Below are 19,332 nucleotides of genomic sequence, written 5' to 3'. Positions count from 1 at the left end.
TTGCTGACCCTCCTCTGAAGGGTCCCACTTGGGCCCTCTTCCAGTTGCACCCCTCCCCACGAGGTAAGGAGACTGTCAGGCTAGGAGCACATTCACTTAAAGCTCACATACCTCCTCTTCTAAATCATGATCCAGATATCCAGCATTTCTACCCAAACAGATGGAAGAACTTGTGTGCACTCTCAGGGCCTACACATGACTTTTCCCTGGGCCCATCTTCACTGAGAGTGGACCACAATGCTGGTGTGCACACATGCATAGCCCAGAGGGTGTGTGTGTGTGTGTGTGTGTGTGTGTGTTGGAGGTTGAGGGTAGAGGGTGGAGTGCAGATGAAGCTTGGATGCAAAGGCTACAGTGTCCACAAGTATGCCCACGAGGCTTCTACTGTGAGAGACAGAGCCGATGACGGGAAGAGAAAAAGATTGTTGGCTGGGAGCTGAGGACACGTGCAGTCGCATTCTGGTATGGAATTCCAAGGAGTCTGAGAATTCTAAATTTTCAGGTTCTGATCTTCAAAGTGGTTGCAAAGTTATATCTGTTAATGTTGGAGCCTAAGTCATATTTTAACAGCATGTGAGCTGTTTTTAATATTTAAACCTCTAATAGGCAGACCTTCATTTGCACCCTAGCTCTGGACCCCACAAATAGTAGGGACAGGATAGCCTGATATCACACGGTCAAGGACTGAACAAATGAGGCCATACTGGATGAACTTTTTTATTGTACTTCAGGGCAACAAGTCAATAGCTGCAGGAAAACAAAGCCAGACCCAATCCCTGATCGGAGAGGAAGTCAGGTGAGGCTTGAAAGAGACATCCAAAGGCCGGCCGGCAAGGGGGAATCCCACTGAGAATTCCTGGGAGAGAACAGGCCCCAGGCAGCAAGGTTACCTTGCCTGCTTCTCTGTAAGTTAATCCTGGAAACAAAAGGAAAACTATTTCAAAACCCAACTCAGTAAACTGAGGCCTAAGTCAAATTACTGAACAACGGATACTCAGAGTTGGAAGGCTGCTACCCAACCATCTAGTCAAGAGTTTTCAAATGGCTGTAGGCCCTTTGCCAGGATAGCAGAGCCAGTCCTTGTCCGTTATCTGTCTGCAGTGAGACCCAGTGACCTGCTTCTCCACCCTCTGCCCTAGAACCAGTGGATCACAGCATAGCTGGTTGGTCAACAACAGCCTTCATCTGCACAGGAGAATATACAGCACACCTAGGGAACCGAGGGCCCAGGGATGGAGCAGCAGCAAAGCCACCAACCTTCAAGGTAACAGGGAGGCTTAAGTAAAGGCATATATCAATAATGACCATGGGACCTCCCAAATGTCTAGACTAAGTAATATCAACTGTGGGTGGAGGAAAAGGGCATTAGGTAATGACTGAGATTGAATTTATCATCAGTCCAGTGAATTGAGGGAATAGAGTCAGATTTATTTTGATTTAGAAAATTAAGACAGGCTGATGGTTTTGTAACCAAGAATTGTGGTGGGTGGAGTCAATGTTTATCCCTAATATACGTGTAATGAAAGTCTTTAGCTCATATTATGCTCAATAAAATGAGCTAAAATTTATTGATATTATTATTTAAAAAGTCTATGGGATGCCTATGAAAAGGGCAGAACCAGCCTAATTGCTAAGAAAACATGGCGGAAGAGCCAAAAGAGCATGAGAAAGATGTGAAGATGATCTCCCCCAGTCTCCTGTGCCCTGTTCTGACCAGCTCTCTGCCCACTTCCAGCCCCAGCTTGGACTGTTACCTTCATAGGGAGCCAAGGCTTCTCTTGACTGCTTGGACAAGAGGGTAAGGACCCTGGTTGCAGGATATGCCAGTGAAGTCATCCATGTCAATAGACCAGATCATGGCCCCTCCCAGGTTTAAATTCTTTAGGAACTGAACCTATGGGAGGCACAGAAGGACACACAGAGATTAGAAGAGGCCCCTAAATATCCAGGACCATATCAGGTTCAGATGAGGGTCTGGGCTTAGACTGCAACAGTAGACTCACTTATTTTCTGGAGTTAGAGACTCCTTGAGTAGTAAAATTGCTCAGAGAGAGAGTCACCAAGTCAGCATCAGCCATCTCTCATTCTGACTCACAGAGTCACCAAACTCAAGGTCTGGCATTCATAATAAGGAAAGAAACTAGGAAGCCCTTAACAATATAAGTGGCCAGGATTGTCAGTTACACTTAAGCCTCCTTTTTACCCTAATCATGAAAGGAGCACAAATGTCTTACCAAGGTCTAAGAAATGATAGGCTCAGGAATCTGGAGCCTTCTAGTTAGGCAATCAGTGAGAAGGACTGACAGCTTGTCCTGAGATAATTGACAAAGTAAATTACCTATACAGGCACCAATGTCTCCTTTATTCCCTCTCCCTGCTCCTTGCCCCTCACTTCTCTCCACTTATCAGAATAAACTTACTTGTTCTCAACTATTTTTTGCATCCTTTCCAACTCTTCTACCTGTACCACAGCTGCTCACAGGTATGGCATAGAGTCACTACTAGACTTGAGCTGTAGAGGGTGCTGGATCCCATCCTAGAGTCTGGGGCCTCAGAAGCTTCTCTCTTTCAACATGGAGTATTCAGGCATTTTACCACATACCCCCATTCCCTCCAACCCCCACCCCAAAGGTGCATCTGGCCATTCCAGAGCCTGCTGCCCCCCTACCTTGGTCTCCACACTCTCCACGTCGTCATAGCCCACCCACTGGTTCCCCTTGACTGCGTAGGGAACTTGCTGATCCTGGAGCCTCGTGATTTTTGTTCCTTTCAGAAACTGGCAGATCTGGCAGGGGAAAGGGAAACAGGAGGGTCAGAAATGGGTTATTCTTGAAACTTGATGGGAATAGACAGGACAGGTGAGCCACTAGAAACTTGGGAAAAATATCAGAACCTTTATCCCAAGGATCAGACAATGAGAGAAATCACCACCTATAACATACAAGGTGAACCCCTGGGAAGTGTCTGTGCTGAAGTCTCATCAGGAGGAGACACAGCAGCTAGAAATCAGAAAATACTTGAGTTCCAGATCAGACCCCAGCACCGACCAATACATCTTCCAGCTTCTTCATTTGCAAAATGGAAATAATTACAATAATGCTTCCAACATATCTGCCTTACAGTGTTGTTAGGATCAAATGAACCGATACACATTAAAATTTTTTTGGAAACAGTAAAGCGCTCTACAAATGTGAAGTATTATCAAGATCATCACCACTGTTCCTCACCTTGTAGTATCTCCACTTCAGTCTCATTCCTCTGCCTTTGTCCCCTCCCATTCCCAATATCCCCTGTCCTGGGACTCCCCTTCTATCATTAGCTACATTCTTTCTGTTAGCATAAGGAGGAGCTCTAAAAAAGATACATCTTCAATTTAAAAATGCATTTTAGCATCATAGAAAATCCATTTTGGATTACTCTTTTTGAATGAACTGCATTCATGCTTACTACAATGAAGGCAGAAAATGTAAGTTGAATATTTAATCAAATATCAACCTGTCAAAGTTGTAATGACCTAGAGTCATTATGAACTGAACAATCGAATCAAACTTTCCATGAGATGCAAAAGTGCCTATCTACTGGTTGATTTTAAAACCCTACCAGCAGATTCTGAGCAATGACCCCTCTTCCTTATTTTAAGAGTGTTATTACTATCAACCTAAAAGTACCCAAAGATGGGTCAGCCTCTCTTCCACTTCTTATCTGTCAGGTACCCTGAGATTCAATGAGGACTCTCACAATGACCCATGTCCCATTCCTGTTGCCAGTTGAAATGATGATGTGTCAATCATTCCCATGTGTAAGGTGAAGGAAAAAATTGAGCACTATACTGAATGGATACCTTGGTGGGTGTCAAGTCATTCAGCATGGGCCCATGGCATGTCCACACCCACAATGAGAGGTCAGGCTGGGACTCCAAAGAGAGACCAGGATATAGAATAATATTTTTTTCTCTACCTAATTAAAGTTCTACTCATCCTTCAAGGCTCAGCATAAACTTGTGCTCTTCCATGGAGCCGTCCCTGGTCACCCATCTCTGATCTCATGTCACTGCACACCATGTATTGATCATTTAATCCCATATTGTTTTGCCATGCCTCTGTGACTTTATTAAATGTTATAGTTATCTTGTTTTTGAACTTTTGTGTAACTAGTTATATTTGTATTCTACATTCTTTCTGTCTTGACAATAACCCCTTTAGAGATAAGGATGGATAATTGCTTATTTCTAGCTTTCTCAGTACTCAGTGTTTGGGATATGGAAGTGTCCAAGAGTTTCTGTTGGTTGACTTATTGTTAGATTTCCATCTTCCCCTGTGCTTTTTAAATAAATGTTCCTAGATTGGAGGGCAGAGAGAAATGATGGTATAATTAGCTGAACACTTTTGTTATCCCCGTGATCTGACTTCTGTACAGAATTTGGCACATTTGACCACTCCCTCCTTTTGAAACACCCGCTTCTCTAAGGTCTTCCGCACAGAAATGTGTGGGTTCTCCCACCCCTCTTGTAGTTCCCTGTCAGTTACCTTAATAGTTTCTCTCCCTCTGCATATCCCTCGGGTGCAGGAAGTCCTCGGGTTTGTCTTGGGCCCCTTTCACTTCTTACTGTATGGTTTGGCTTCAGGTACCATCTTTATGCTGATATTTTTTAATCTATCTGTCTGATGCAGACTGGCCTGCTGTGATCCAAATCCATATATTCAACGACTCACTTGTTATCTATATGTCCCACAGGCTCCTCACACTCAGAACGTCCAAAACTGATCTCATGAGCAGGACCAGTTTCCATTCTGTTCTCCCTCCAGTCTTCCCTATCTCTGTAAATGGCATTGCCATCCACTTAGCTGCTCAAATCAAGAACTTGGGGTGGTCTTCCTTTTCAATGTTGCATACCCTCCTTCTGCCTATCCCCATTCCTGGCTAGCTCCATCTTCTCTTCAGAGTTCAGCTTATTTCACTTCCTCCAGGAAGCATTCCCTGACCCTCTCCCAAGCCAGAGTTCGGAGCTCCTCTCACATGTTCAGTAGTACTCTGCACTTTCCCCTTCACAACACTCAGGACGCTTTACTGTCAGATTGAAGCTGGAACTGCCACCCAGACATGGCAGGCAGCTGAGGGCACAGGGGGTTTCCGGGTACCTCATAGTAGGCCAGGAAGCCTGAAGACTCTGTGATGGGTCCGGCAGCTCCAGGGCCAGAGGCAGGGGCCCCCACGGTGGTTTCTGCAGAGGCCAGTGTGAAGGAGCGCCCATACGTGGGGATGCCCATGACCACCTTCTCTGAGGGCATTCCCTTACGTATCCAGTACCCCACAGCATATTCCTAGAATGGAAAGAGAGATAGAGGCTCAGAGTGTGAGGAAAGCAAGGTGTCAGGCCTTTTTTAGCCTCTATCCCAAACTTCACAAAGGTGACTGCTTGGTTTCTTTTCTATATCCGAGTGTGAGCAGACCCAACCCTGCAGGACAAGAGTGCTTGTTCTAATGCACATATGCTCTTTAGCCAAAAGGCTTATGCATCTTTTTCTAATTTCTGAAAGGAATTAGACAGTGGATCACAAAAGAAATCAGTCAAGAAACCTAGAAAACATGAAATCAAGATTGTCACCATCTTCCTTTGCCTTTTGAGTCAACTCAAAATCCCTATGGAATTTGTTTACACGATGGCTCATTGTGAATAGTGACAAAGGTGGCTGTCCATGAGGCCTCACAATGACCTTGGGCCCAATGGGACATGTCAACGTAAACAGTCAAACTCTGTCAAATATTTGAAGAGATTTATTTTGAGCAAAATATGAGTGATACAAGGCCCGTGACACCGCCCTCTGGAGATGCTGAGAACATGTGCCTGAGGTGGTCAGGGTACAGCTTGGTTTCATACATTTCAGGGAGACATAAGACATCAATCAGTACGTGAAAGATGTACTCTGGTTCACTCCAGAAATGCAGGACAACTAGAAGCGGGGACTTCCAGGTCATAGGGGAATTCAAAGATCTTTTGACTGGCAATTGAAGGAGTTATTATCTTAAGGCCTGAGGTCAATAGAAAGGAATGTCTGGGTTATGATAAGCCGGTGTGGAGACCAAGGTTTTATCATGCAGATAAAGGCTCCAGGTAGCAGGCTTCAGAGAGACTAGATTGTAAATGTTTCTGGTCTCTGTGTTGATGTTAATGCTGGTCAGTGAGGCATGTCCGACACCCCACTTCCCATCATGAGTTAATTTTTCAGGTTGACCTTGGACTGCCCTTGGCCAAGAGGAAGGATTTGTTTGGAGGGCTTAGAATTTTATTTTTGGTTTATAGACAGATTGGGAGGTAAGAGGCTAGTTTTGGTTTTCCTGCTCTCAGAACAAAATAAGGGATTAGAGAAGACAAAACATGTCTCCCCATCCCTAAAGATAGCTGGCAGAGAGGAAGGGGTGAAGGAGGCTGATGTGACTTAGCCACATGAAGGCCTGGAAAACTACAGCCAGAAATCAGGAGATCTAGCTCTGGACTGATCCATTTTGTAACTTTGAATATGCAGCCCTGGAGACATGCAACACAGATGTTTTTTCTCCCAGAATTTTAGGAATATACATCCATATATGTGAAACAGCCTTTGGAAAAATTTTAACTGAGAACATTATACCAGTGAAAGAGATCTGACCTAACTGACTCCATCTTTCTTCTGATCTCCAAGCTGTCCTTGTTCATTCCTGGGTGTAAGTCAAACTAAATTTGGGAGGAATTTAGTCTGTAGTTTAGCTTTGAAACAGAGATGATTATCAGCCCTTTTTGGAAACAAGCTCTCCTCTTGCCTAGAGACTAGTCTGCCTTTGTAGAACTAACAAATTAGCCACGAGACTAGAAGTTATGGTTTAGGACTCATGCAGCCAAAGGCTGCAAGATTCCAAACCTCCGCAAATTGCAGCTGGGAGTAACATCACTGTTGCAAAAGCTAAGGTCAGTGCTTGAGATATTTTGTAGATCTTGCATTCTGATGTGCCTGCTGACACCACCCAGACCCAAGAATCTGGCTCAACAGGTTCTGTGATTCCACCCAAGAACAGAGGACAGCAAGAAAAACCTACTTCGAACTCCTATGATTTCATCTTCAATCTGACCAATCAGCACTCCCTACTTTCTGACCCCCATCCACCAAATTATCCTTGAAAACCCTGATTCCTGAATTTTTAGGGAGACTGATTTGAGTAATACCAAAATTCCAGTCTCCCATACAGCTGACTCTTCATGAATTAAACTTTCTCTATTGTGATTTCCCTATCTTGATAAATCAGCTCTGTCTATGCAGTGGGCAAGGACAACCCATCGGGTAGACACATTTTGTTCCAGAACAACATCAACAACATTTTTTTTTCACTTTTCATTTCCCACCACCAGGATCTTCACATCACACAACCTGAAGAGTCAATGGAATCTGCCAAGCTTCTATTTCATCATCCGTGAAGTGGGAGTAATAATTCCTACCCAGCTGACCTCAGGGCGTTGTTTTGAAGATAGAATTAAATAGAGAATGCAGATGGACACAGGAAGGTACAAGTTCTGTACACCTGTGTAGGTGCCAAGGAATGTATCCAAGATGGAAAATCCAGAGAAGACCGGGATGGAGGCACCGTGAGCCAGAGACAGAGCTCAGGTCAGCTATCAGCACTTCTGACATTTTCCAGGTGATATTTTATTGGTGCCTGGTTAAAGCACTTCTCCTGCACCACTTGCTCCTGGGGCTACTCATATCCCTCCCGGGCTCGTGGATCTTCCTCAGTTCAAGACAGAAGTAACTCTAGACATGCTGGACTTTCCCCGGTGCCCCACATCCACAGCCAGTGCCCCTGCGGTTTCCCTGGTTCACTCACCACATTGTAGTAGGAGCTTGGCCCTCTGTCCCGCCACCCCTTGCTCAGAGGGCTGTTGTGGCCAGTGATGAGGGGCTTCTCCCAAGACCCATGGAAATCAAAGGACAGGACGTTGATGAAATCCAGATCTCTAAAGTGCCAAAAGCAAATGGAGAGATTTTGTGATGAGCAGTGGTAGAAACAACTGTAAGTAATTGTTTTGGCTTTGAATGATGCTGCTAGAAGGATTGAAAGTCTCTGTAAAGAGATTGTTCCTGGCTGAATGATGCAGGCTTAGGACAGTGACCTTCCTTTTCTTCCTCCTCCTCTCATCCCTCAAACATGCTGAGGCATCATTTCCATGGACCAAGTTGGAAGCAGAGGGATGGAAAGTCGCTCTGATTTACTCACTTTGCCAGTTTCTCAATCTGATAGCTGTTATCAATCATTTGCCTCCCTGCAGATACACCTGCAGTCAAGAGAAGCCTTTCCTTGGTAGATTTTGTGAAGTCCTTCTGAAAGGCTTCTGCTAACTCCTAGGGAAAACAAGGAAACGAAGTGTTAGATTTCCCTTCCTAGAGTACAGCACTAAGCTTCTTGCCTGGAATCTATGAGGTTTCTAGAACCACATTAGATGGAAAAGATCAATCCTTTCCTCTCCATCCCACATGGGATGCCTTGTGCCTGTATCTGCTCAGGAAGTTTCCACATTAGGCAGGAGAATCCCAGCCTCACTATACCCAGGGAATAACTATCTTGATTTCTACCTGTTAGATTTTCTGATCTACCTGATAGATCTTCTATGAGGCTACTTCAGTACCCAGGAAATCCTATGGCTCCACACTCTTTTATATGGATGTTGCTGATGATCTTCATCAAAAAGAAGATCAAAATAAATATGTAAGGGGGTTCCATTGTTTCATATTGTTCCTGCCTTAAGCAAGGAACAGGGGCTTTTCCCCCATTAGTGGGGGCTTCATAAAGGCTGGAGCTGCCCACCAGACTCAATCTCTTCTTTTTTCTCTCCCAGTGTGTCTGTGGATTCTGCATGTCAGAGTATTGAGTACACCATGGTGTCTGACTTACATGAATCAGCACAGTGAAATGAGTGTTGTCTTTCTGACCTGGGTAGATCCAGCTTACATCCAGTCCATCAAAGTTATGGTTCCTCAGAAACAGGATTACGGAGTTAATGAATTCCAAACGTGATGTAGCAGAATCCACCATAGGGTGGAACCTGGGAAGAAGTAATACAAGTGTCTTTTTGGAAAGGACAAGTAACACCCATAGTGCAACACGTTTTTCACAGAAATCCTGAAGTAGCCTTCTCTTCCCCAGTATTCACTTACAATTTGTCTATTCTAATGCTTTCCCCTTTTGGAGCAGATGAGAGAAGAAGGATTGTTGGGCCAGAACGTTCATCCAGCCAGGTAAAAGAAGATTGGGTTCTCTGCAGACCTTCCTGAGAGTAACGGAGCTGCCTTTGACCAACCTTTAGGTGGGCATCTCTGAGCCCTCTTCTCAGCTGGACCTCAACCTTGGGCTTCTGTGTCTGTCTTTGCAGTGTCCAATTTTAGCAAAAATCCTGCTAGGTCAGTTTAGCAAGAGAACCCCACCCCTGGTACCTGATCACCCTCACCTCCCCTCCGCCATCCCTCAGGTGATAGCTTAGCACTCTGGCCTCCTTTAGCAGGAATTCTGTTGAATCAGTTTAGCAAGAATCCTCCTAGCCCTAAGGCTTTCTCTTTATGATTTTCCATCCACTGATTTCCCCCAGCGTGCTCTTTGACTATATTTCCTCCCTTGCCTTTGCTATCCTTGGAATGGAACCCAGAACCATACTGAGGTCTTTTTCCCCCATTGCAGTATTTCCTGAATAAAATCTGTTTTACTGCCTTAAATACTGTCCAGCTTTGGTTTTCTTTAACACTTTACACCCTTGGAAAAGCAGTTTGCAATGTGGTGGGCTTAGGGTCGGGAGAGCTGGATTCAAGTCCAGGTCAGAGTCCTTTCGACGGCCACTTTGTCATTAACCTGCTCTCTGAGTTCCAGTCTGGCTACCTCTAAATTGGGACTGGGGGTACTAATCCTGATTCATGTGCCTCAATGGGGTAACATTTAGGGAAGTCCCAGGAAAAGAAACTGGACTCCAGTGACTTCATGGTCCCCAAACAAGCATCCCGGTCACAAATAGGCAATGCAGATCTCCCCAGCCCCAGGATATCTGATGAAAAGCAGGGCTTGAAAGCAGCAGCTCCTCAAGGGTTCCATCTGAACCAGACTTCTGAAGCCATGAAGTTGATTCTCAGATGCCCACACCAAGGGCACCAACAGCATTTAAAACCCAAAGCTGTAGATGAGAAACTGGTATTTTCTTGGGGACGTAACCTTTAAGTTGAATCACTTTTCACCTCCTACAATAGCTCCCACACCCAGGCTTTCTTAGAGCCTTGAATGAATTAATTTTGTTTTATTCAATTTAATTGAGATTTTTAACTCCTGCATGTCTCTCAGCTTCAAAGTAGAAGAGATAGCAAGAAACTGGCCAGCTATCAGAAAGCTATGGTGGAAATAGGTTTCTATCGTTTCTCTTGCATTTGAAAATGCCTACAATAATCAGAAAGCCATCGCACCTGAGCCTCTGGGCAGATGCCTCCACTTTTAGGAGGAATGCCCATTCAATAGAAATTTACTAATTTGTTCCTTAGAAGCAAGTTTGTGTGTTTCATATACATAATTATTCTGCATAGGACCTGGCACAAAGCCTGGCATTTACCTAATAATAACAATAATAATCATATAATAATAATTACGGCAACCATTGAGCCCTTATGCTAAACAGTTTGCTTGCATTGCCTGCGTTTACAACATCACCCTGAGGCAAATTCTGTTACTATTCTTATTATATAGTTAAAGAAAACTGAGGCATATGGACATTGAAGAACTTGATGAAGTCACACAGCTTGCATGGGTCTAACGGGAAATCCAAACCAAACATGTCTATCTCCAAAGTTCTACTTTTAATCACTAAACTGGTAAACAATTACTTACTGAATGAATTTGCTGAATGAATGAATGAACGAAAGCAAGGATGAATGAATGAACGAAGACATTTTTATTTGTATCAAAACCTAAGCACGTATTAGGAAGGAGAGAGAATTTGAGAATTAAAAAGATAGTTGCCATGGAAACCCATTCATACTGAAGGGTGCTCACGGAGGAGTTAACACAGAACCAAAAAGGTTAGGTAGCCTGATCTTTCCTCCTTCTTTCTGTGTGCAGAAATCTCCATAGGTCTTCTGACCCCTGCTTCTTCTCTATGCCTACTCCAGCTGTAACTGAGCACTGACAAGTTGCCCAAGTGGTACTATCAGACTTCTGTAAAAACTGCAAGACTCTCCTAGCCAGGTGTAAGATCTCTGGATGTTTTAAGATGCTAGCACATTAAATAATAAAGCAGAAGAAATTCGAAATTAGATAAATTCTAGTTGAAGATTGAAAAATGTGATTTTTATCCTTATGTATTTTCATTTAGCTCTTGATGTAAGTGGGATATCATTTTCATGTGAATAGAAAATATGATTTAGAATGCGTGCTTTGTATCATTAGCTATTTTGGTTTTAAGCAAAGCAGAACTGATTGTCTCCTCTGCTGCTCTGATTGTGCTCAGGCCATCTGGCTGTGCAGCCAGGACCCCAGACATTGTAGTCCGCTGACAGCTGTGGGCCAAGGTGGGGCTTCTCAGTGGAAGCAACCCACCCAACCCACCCCAGGGTGCAAAGTCAAACCCTCTAGTGGTTAAAAAAAATTGCACTTTCCAATTAAAACTATCCCTATAATCCATAAAGTGGAAAACGTTCTATAAATAATTAAGAATTTTTAGAATATTGTTCATGGTCCACTTTTTCGCAAGCCTTGAGTGTCTGGGCCTGTGTTAAGCTCGGAAAGAATTCCTTCAAAGACCCCAGGAAGCTGAATGCTGTGCCTCTGCTTGTGACAAAACTCAGACCAGCTTTGCCACCTGGCCAAGGGAAAACGTCTTAAGGCCTAGTCCAATATCTATTCTCAGGAGGAGGAAAAGTGGTGATGATCAGAAATTACATGGGAAAATGAACAAAAAATAAAGATGTGGTCTTACCCTTTGGAACCAAACAGATATCCTCCAATGGACAAGAGAATTTTCAGTTTGGGATTCCTGAAGTAGAAGAAAAAGATGATTATTGCTTTTCTGGCTGCCAGGGAAGCCTTTGTCTAAAGAACAGAATTCTTAAGTGTAGAGAATATGGACAAATAGGGCCTGGATGTTTGAACCAAAGCAAAGTTCAGTGAAGCACCGGTGAGAAAAACAGTTAGGATCAGAAATACACCCAGAGAAATGCATAGGAATGGATGAATGAATGAATGAACGAACGAATGAATGAGATAGCAGGCCTTAGGCCCAGCTTAAGACCAACTTCTTCCCTAAAAGCCGTGCAGTATGCTTCCACCCCCATCTTACTGACTTGGTTTTGAGACTGTTGATAGTCTGGTAGAGCATCACTTCACTCTTGTCCTTGATGACAACCTTGTTGTTCCCGATGCTGGCGAATGAGTAGATGAGGTGAGAGCATAGGAAGGGGTCGATGTTCTTAGGGGTGAATCTTCCTGGTTCCTGCCGGTCCTGGGACCAGCTGGTAAAGTAGCAAACCAGCTTGTAGGCAGATCCTGGAGTTGAGTGAATAGAGCCAATGAGATTCTAGTGCTGGTGCCTTAGAGCCCAGAAAACCACAAGTTTCTCCTCAAGACAGACATCGCATCATCCGCCCATTCTGCCAGAGCCTCTGAGGGTCATTCAGCCTGGGCCTTCAGTGCTGGTTCTGAAGTACCCAGACCCCAGTTAAGAAATACATTGAGTCTGGGCACAGTGGCTCACACCTGTTATCTCAGCAGTTTGGGAAGCTGAGGCAGGAGGATCGCTTGAGCCCAGGACTTCAAGGCCAGCCCTGGCAACATAGCAAAACCCCATCTCTACAAAAAATTTAAAAATTAGCTGGGTGTAGTGGTGCACACCTGTAGTCTCAGCTATTCAGGAGGTTGAGGTGGGAGGATTGCTTGAGCCTGGGAGGTCGAGGCTGCAGTAAGCCGTGGTCATGCCACTGCACTCCAGCCTGGACCATACAGTGAGACCCTGTCTCAAAAAAATAAAAAGAAATACACTGAGAGACAGATATACCATCCACATATGAAATACCCACAGAGCACTAAGCTTCAGTGTGTATGGATGGATGGAGGACACAGATCAGTAGAGAAACAGATAATACATATGTTGTGTATGTGTGTATTCATGCACACATATTGAGGCCAGGGATGGGAGTGGGGTGAGAGACAGAGTGGCTCAAAAAGACAACTAGAACAAGGGACACACAAAGAGATTCGCAGAACAAAAACTCAGTGTCATAAATACGTCAGTGGCAGAACCTGAGAGAGAGTAATCAAGAGAAAAAGCGTGTAGCAGAGAAAGAAAATAGACATCAAAAATGAAAGCATCCAAACCAGGAGACCCAGGCGGTAGTGACTTACGGATTACTTACCTCCCTGGAGAAGCAGCAAGACCACTAGACCTGTAAAAGACGGGTGGAAAGAGAAATCCGCTGAGCCAAACCTGGTTCTGCTGTCCCAGATGATGGCAGTGAAAATTTGGGTGTGCCCACATACAAGATAGAGCCACACTTCATCTGGGCGCTTCAGCCACAGCTGCTGTGGTTCCTTTATAGGACCTGAGGTCTCCAGCCCTGGGGTGCCTTGTGGTCTCTATATCCCTAGGCAGAAACATTTTCCGACCTGGGAATTTATTTTTTCATTCATTTATCCAACAAAGTTCTATTAAATCATATGCCCTGTGCCAAGCATTGCTCAGAACACTGGAGAAACTACAATGCAGTTCATGCTTTCCTTGCACTCAAGGAGCTCACAGTCTACACTGGGGTTGAATATATGTATGGTGACCATATAGTTTATTGTCCAGTGAGACCCTTGGGAGAGTGAAAAGGAGCATTAATAATTTCTCTGGGACAACAGCTTGAACCAGAACTGTCTCAGGCAAATTGTGATGAATGGTCACCCTATGCCCAAACAATTAACTCTTACAACAAGGTAAGATGAGTTGAGCAGTGTGAGCTGGCCCTGGAAGTGCTCTAAACTTACATGTTTGAGATTATGCCCAGACTTTCTCCATAGGATGCCTACCCTAGGAAGGCTGGTGAGATTGTTCTGTCCTGAACACATTCTCCTAAAGGAAAGAAAGAGCAGGCTGCTGGATCCTAGACACTTTGCCCACTGGAAAAGACTCCTGGAACAGCAATCCCCCCAGCCTGAGCATATTGTCCACACTGGAACCCTTGGGGGTCTGAAAGTGAAGAAAGGGGCAGTCAAAAAGGAGAGAAAACTTTGAATGACACAGCAGCTGGAGCCGATTCCTCCCCTGCCGAGCTTAAGGCTGGAAAACAGGGCTCTACAGTTCTCTCCTGATGATTCACATGTTTTTTAGGCAGGGAATGTAGGAACCTGGTTCTCTACACACCCACTAAGTAAACAGTTGGAGAAACTGTTTGGCACACGCATTGTCAGGTCAGCCTCCAGGCCCTTCTTCGAAGTGCGGCCTCCCTGCTGGCTGTCCTGTTGAGGGTCCTGGGCTAAGCTAAGTTCAACAGGAAACTCAAAAGGCTCTTACCAAGGGCCCTTCATGGCTTGAGAGGCTAAGACAAGGTAAAAGAGGTATGGACACAAAGAAATGGATTCTTTCCTCCAGCAGACATATCCGCTCCCTTCCCTCCTGCTGAATGTCCGTCGTTCACTCATAGCCCTGTTTCTTTAGCCTCATCCCCACTCTCATCCCAATTCCCAGCCATCACAAAAGCCAGAGTTTTGGATCAGAACTGCAGAGTTGAAAGGGAGAGTTTAGAAAACACTTAATTCAGTAAACCATTCTGCAGATGAGAAACATGGGGCTTTCCAAACTTTTTAAAATGTAACCACAGCATAGCCCATGAAAGATATGACTCCTAATACAACGCTCATACACCAAGAGACTAAGAAAGTCTGGCCTCTTTCCCGTCTTCTGACTCCAGTTCTAATATGGACAAGAAGCACTTCTGTGCAAACTGAGAACATCCCGCCAATGCAAAGGGCTCTGGCTACTGCTGCCTTCTTGCCCATTCAGGAAAGATGAGGAGGTTCTCCTGCGAGAGTTGCATCAGCATGATATTTTTTGACACTAAGGTTAACAGAGAGACCGAAGTCCCAGAAAAGGAGGAAGATCACTTCTACAAACCTATTACCCCTTCCCTCCTCACCAACTTTCCTTCTGAATTATCAACCCCCTGCTTACCTGCCCAGAGAGACTTCTGGTTCATGGTGATTGCTCCCATACTCTCAGCCAGCTTCCCCTGGGATGTGTGTTCCCTGGGTCTTTATCCTCTGAGGTTTCGACAGCCTGTCCCACAGGAAAGAAGCAAGAAATCCAGGAGATTCTAGGGACTTCCCCTGGCAGACTTGTGAAACTTTCCGGCAATGAAGCCCAGATTTGACTAATGCCAACTCTGACCTGTGGGAAATGAGGTCCTGTGAAGACAGCTGCTGAAGAGCCTTTTCATGTAGTCCCACCTGAAAGGGACCCGGTCCTGGAGAAGGGAAGGAGGTGATACTCAGGCTCTGCCCCCTGGTATTAACCTTGACCCTCAATCTCCTTCCTCCTCATCCCAATCTGTCTCTTTCTTCTTGCCCCCACCTCTCTCTGTGCTCACACCACCTCTGGCCTGCTTATTTTTTATTAGAAATAGGATCTTGCTCTTGCTCTATCACCCTGGCTAGAGTGCAGTGGCACAATCATGGCTCACTGCAGCCTCAACCTCCTGGGCCCAAGGGATCTTCCCAGCTTAGCATCCAGAGTAGTTGGAACCACAGGTGTGCACCACTGCACCTTGTTAATGAAAAAAAAAAAAATTGTAGAGGCAGGGTCTCACTACATTATACCCTGACTGGTATTGAATTCCTGGGCTCAAGTGATCTTCCTGTCTTGGCCTCCCAAAGTGCTGAGATTACAGGCATGAGCCGCCTCGGCCTACAACAGCTATTGTTTACCAGGCACCGCCAATGACGCCTTCTCTGTAGCTCTTCCCACTCCCCCCCAGCTGGGACTAGCTGGCACCTCTGCCCACAGCACGTCCTATTTCCTTTCATTCCTTCACACTCTATCGTGTGACTGTATCGGTGCCTGTGTCTGTCTCCCCAACTCCACTGTGCAGTTCTTAGGTAAAAGGAGTATGAGAAGCAAAAATTAGCCAGGCATAGTGGCACATGCTGATAATCCCAGCTACTTGGGAGGTGAGGTGGGAGGATCACCTGAGCCCCAGAGGTTGAGACTGTGGTAAGCTGTGATCACACCACTGCACCATTGCAGTCTAGCCTGGGTAAGAGAGCAAGACTCTATCTCAGAAAAAAAAAAAAAAAAAAAATTATGTGAAACACAAAAACGAAAACCTCGACACATGTTTGTTCAGGATCCTGCCTTAGCCTGTGAGAACAGACTTGCACTCCAGATTCAAAGGCTCAGATCCCCGGGGCCTTGCACATCTGGGGCCTTGCACATCTGCTCCCTACCTATCTCCCAGTGCCTTTTTTTATAACTGGCTGCTAAATAAAGCATCAATCTTTAAAATATATTAAAGAAAATTAATTGAAAAAATATGACTGGAGTGTTTACTCTTTGTCAGTCACTGCATAAATGCAATTTATACAGTAAACCAAATATGAACCACATATAATTTGATTCCATCTTTCTGTTGACTTATGTTTTAAGTAGAGGAGACAAACATGTAAATAGATTATTCCTTTTTTCCTCAAACTTGAAATTTAAAAAATGTAATTGTAGCAAATTTACATTGCAGCAAAACCCTAAGAATATTAAAATATATAAAGCAGAAAATGAAAGTACCTACTCCTTCTTTAAAGAAACTACTGTTAACAATTTTGGTATGTATCATCCCTAACTCCCTAACACACTCTCTGTTTCTCTCCCACCCTCAACAATTCATGGCAAAGCATCCTTTCACATAGTCAGAATAGAGAATATCAGTTTATATGCCCTTTGCAATGACTACATCCCCCATTGATGGATATTTCAGTTGTTTTCAAATTTCACAGTCTCAGATAATTCTTCGATGATTTTGTATAAAAGACATGTATTGGTCCGGCGCGGTGGCTCACGCCTATAATCCCAGCACTTTGGGAGGCCGAGACGAGTGGATCACGAGGTCAAGAGATCGAGACCATCCTGGTCAACAAGGTGAAACCCTGTCTCTACTAAAAATACAAAAATTAGCTGGGCATGGGAGCGCGCAGAGGCATGGGGGAGGGCGCCCTCTAGTGGTTGTTGGCAGGCAGCTCAACATCTACTTGGCGCTGGGCAGGTGTCCCGGGAAGGTCCTACCTCCAGGGCCAGCTTCTCAGTCTCTTCTTGGCACTGGGGTTGTCTCAGAAATGTTGGAAGGATGAGGGGAGAGAGAGAGAAATAAGTATGATCCAAAAAAAGAAATAAGTATGCTCACTGCAGAAATAAGTATGACCCAAAAAAAGAGAATGTAGAGGAAGAACACCTGGGAAGATCAAAGGGAAAAATGCAAATAAAAATAAAGGAAGAAGAAATGCTCCATTCTAAATACAGCAAAGTGGATTTTTCTTGTTTGCCCTAACATGCTTGCATGCCTGAGGCTTGGCACTATCCCACCTTGATTTCTGGGGCCGGATTCAGGCCTAAAACTGGTGTAACAGAAAGGGACTTCTGTTCAGGTGCTTCAAGGCTGAGGAGGAGCCGGCTTTTTTTTTTTTTTTTTTTTTTTGTAGCATATCTCAGCATGGGACACATGGGATACCGGCTCAATGTGGCCATCAATAAGGCAGGACACTGGAGGGAGGTTTCAAGAGGGAAAGTGTCCACTGGGATGGGCCATGGGGGAGAAGAGGTAGCAGGTTCAGAGACAGGCATGTGCTCCCTGGGAAGAGCAGTGGGTCTGTGAGGCACCCAGAGAGCCGAAATAGAAAGACATGGGCCAGGTGATGAACGAGGGAGGAAGAAGAGAAACTGCGACAGCCACCTCAATACTCACCTTGTCTGAGACCCTTTATATGTGAGATGTTATGATCCATCCCCAGCTACAAATCTCTTGTCTATTCTTCTGGACATTGTGTGTGTGCGTGACTGGACTGTTGCAAAGCTGTTTGATAATGGACTGTAAATCGTATTTCTTCCACTAAGTGGAGGATGTGATCAACACTATTTCTTGCTCCCCACCACACCTTCAGGACCTGTGCTTCAAACAAAATAAGACCTCAGGAAGTCACTGTTAGGTGAAAAGTGTAAGAATAAACAAATGAATCATTCATCTGTACACTTCCAGTTCCCCCCCCCCCCCACCACACACAGCAGATCCATCACTGGTAGTCCACTGCTGATGAGCGAATGAATGGCCTCCTGGGAGCCCAGCTTTGGTGGATGCTAGGTTTTCTATGAGCTGGAAGATGTTGTGTAAATGTTTGCCTGAGTTGAACCACTGGTGGGAACTTTGCTCAAACGCAGGATGTGGTCTGAGAGTTTCTCCTCTTCCTATTTTTGAGAGTGGGGGTTGGGCATTGAAAGTGCCTCTGATTTGCTGGTGGGGTCTGAGCAGGTGCTGCCAGATCTGCAGAATTGAGAGCTGGGGAGGAAGGAGGAAAAAGAGGGTGTAAGCAGCAGCCAGTAATGAGAATGAAGCTGCTCAGAGGGATTCATGCGGTAGAAGACAGACTGGGACTCTGGAGGGCATCTGAGATCATCGCTCATTGCCCTGGGGCCTGCCCCAACTCTCATAAGACAGAGGCAAGAGGCTTTATAAAATGGGGATAATAAGATTATCTCCCTGGGAGGTTGCTTGAGGGAATTAAATGTGATAATGCAAGTGAAGTGTTTCACATAGTACCTGGCTCGGAGTGTCCACTCGATAAACATTATCTAGTCTCATGTCCCAGTAATTCATCTTCATTTCAACTTTCTGTCACATTAATAAAGAAGGAGGTTGGACAGGTGCAGTGACTCATGCCTGTAATCCCAGTACTTTGGGAGGCTGAGGCAGGTGGACCATGTGAGGTCAGGAATTCAAGACCAGCCTGGCCAAATGGTTAAATCCCGTCACTACTAAAATTACAAAAATTAGCTAAGCGTGGTGGTGGGTGCCTGTAATCCCAGATACTCAGGAGGCTGAGGCATGAGAATCGCTTGAACTGAGGAGGCAGATATTGCAGTGAGCCGAGACTGTGCCATTGCACTCCAGCCTGGATAACAGAGCGAGACTCCATCTCAAAAAAAAAAAAAAGAAGAAGGTAAAAAGTGTTGAGGAGCTGAAGCCTGTGGTGTCAGGGTGGCTCTTCTGTGGAGTCATCATCCCCTGCCTGACCTGACCTTTCACTGTCTGCAGGGAAACTGGGCTG

General features: G+C 45.0%; 1 protein-coding gene across 1 annotated transcript; it reads right to left on the bottom strand.

Moving 5' to 3' along the window:
• Window positions 1–707: 707 nt before the first annotated feature.
• Window positions 708–18,224, bottom strand: CHI3L2 (chitinase 3 like 2). Its single transcript, XM_017499349.2, has 13 exons — window positions 17,976–18,224; window positions 15,416–15,491; window positions 15,200–15,304; window positions 13,404–13,433; window positions 12,336–12,537; window positions 11,972–12,028; window positions 8,920–9,070; window positions 8,245–8,369; window positions 7,855–7,984; window positions 5,139–5,321; window positions 2,669–2,785; window positions 1,755–1,894; window positions 708–916 (listed from the first exon to the last, which is right to left on the bottom strand). The coding sequence occupies exons 3-12, from the start codon at window positions 15,237–15,239 to the stop codon at window positions 1,757–1,759; spliced, it is 1,173 nt and encodes a 390-aa protein (XP_017354838.1). The 5' UTR covers window positions 15,240–15,304; window positions 15,416–15,491; window positions 17,976–18,224; the 3' UTR covers window positions 708–916; window positions 1,755–1,756.
• Window positions 18,225–19,332: the final 1,108 nt, after the last annotated feature.

This window comes from Cebus imitator, unplaced genomic scaffold (assembly GCF_001604975.1).
Source record: "Cebus imitator isolate Cc_AM_T3 unplaced genomic scaffold, Cebus_imitator-1.0 Scaffold256, whole genome shotgun sequence".
NCBI lineage: Eukaryota > Metazoa > Chordata > Mammalia > Primates > Cebidae > Cebus > Cebus imitator.
Note: the sequence above shows the minus strand (reverse complement) of the source record. Positions and strands in the feature narration are given on the sequence as shown.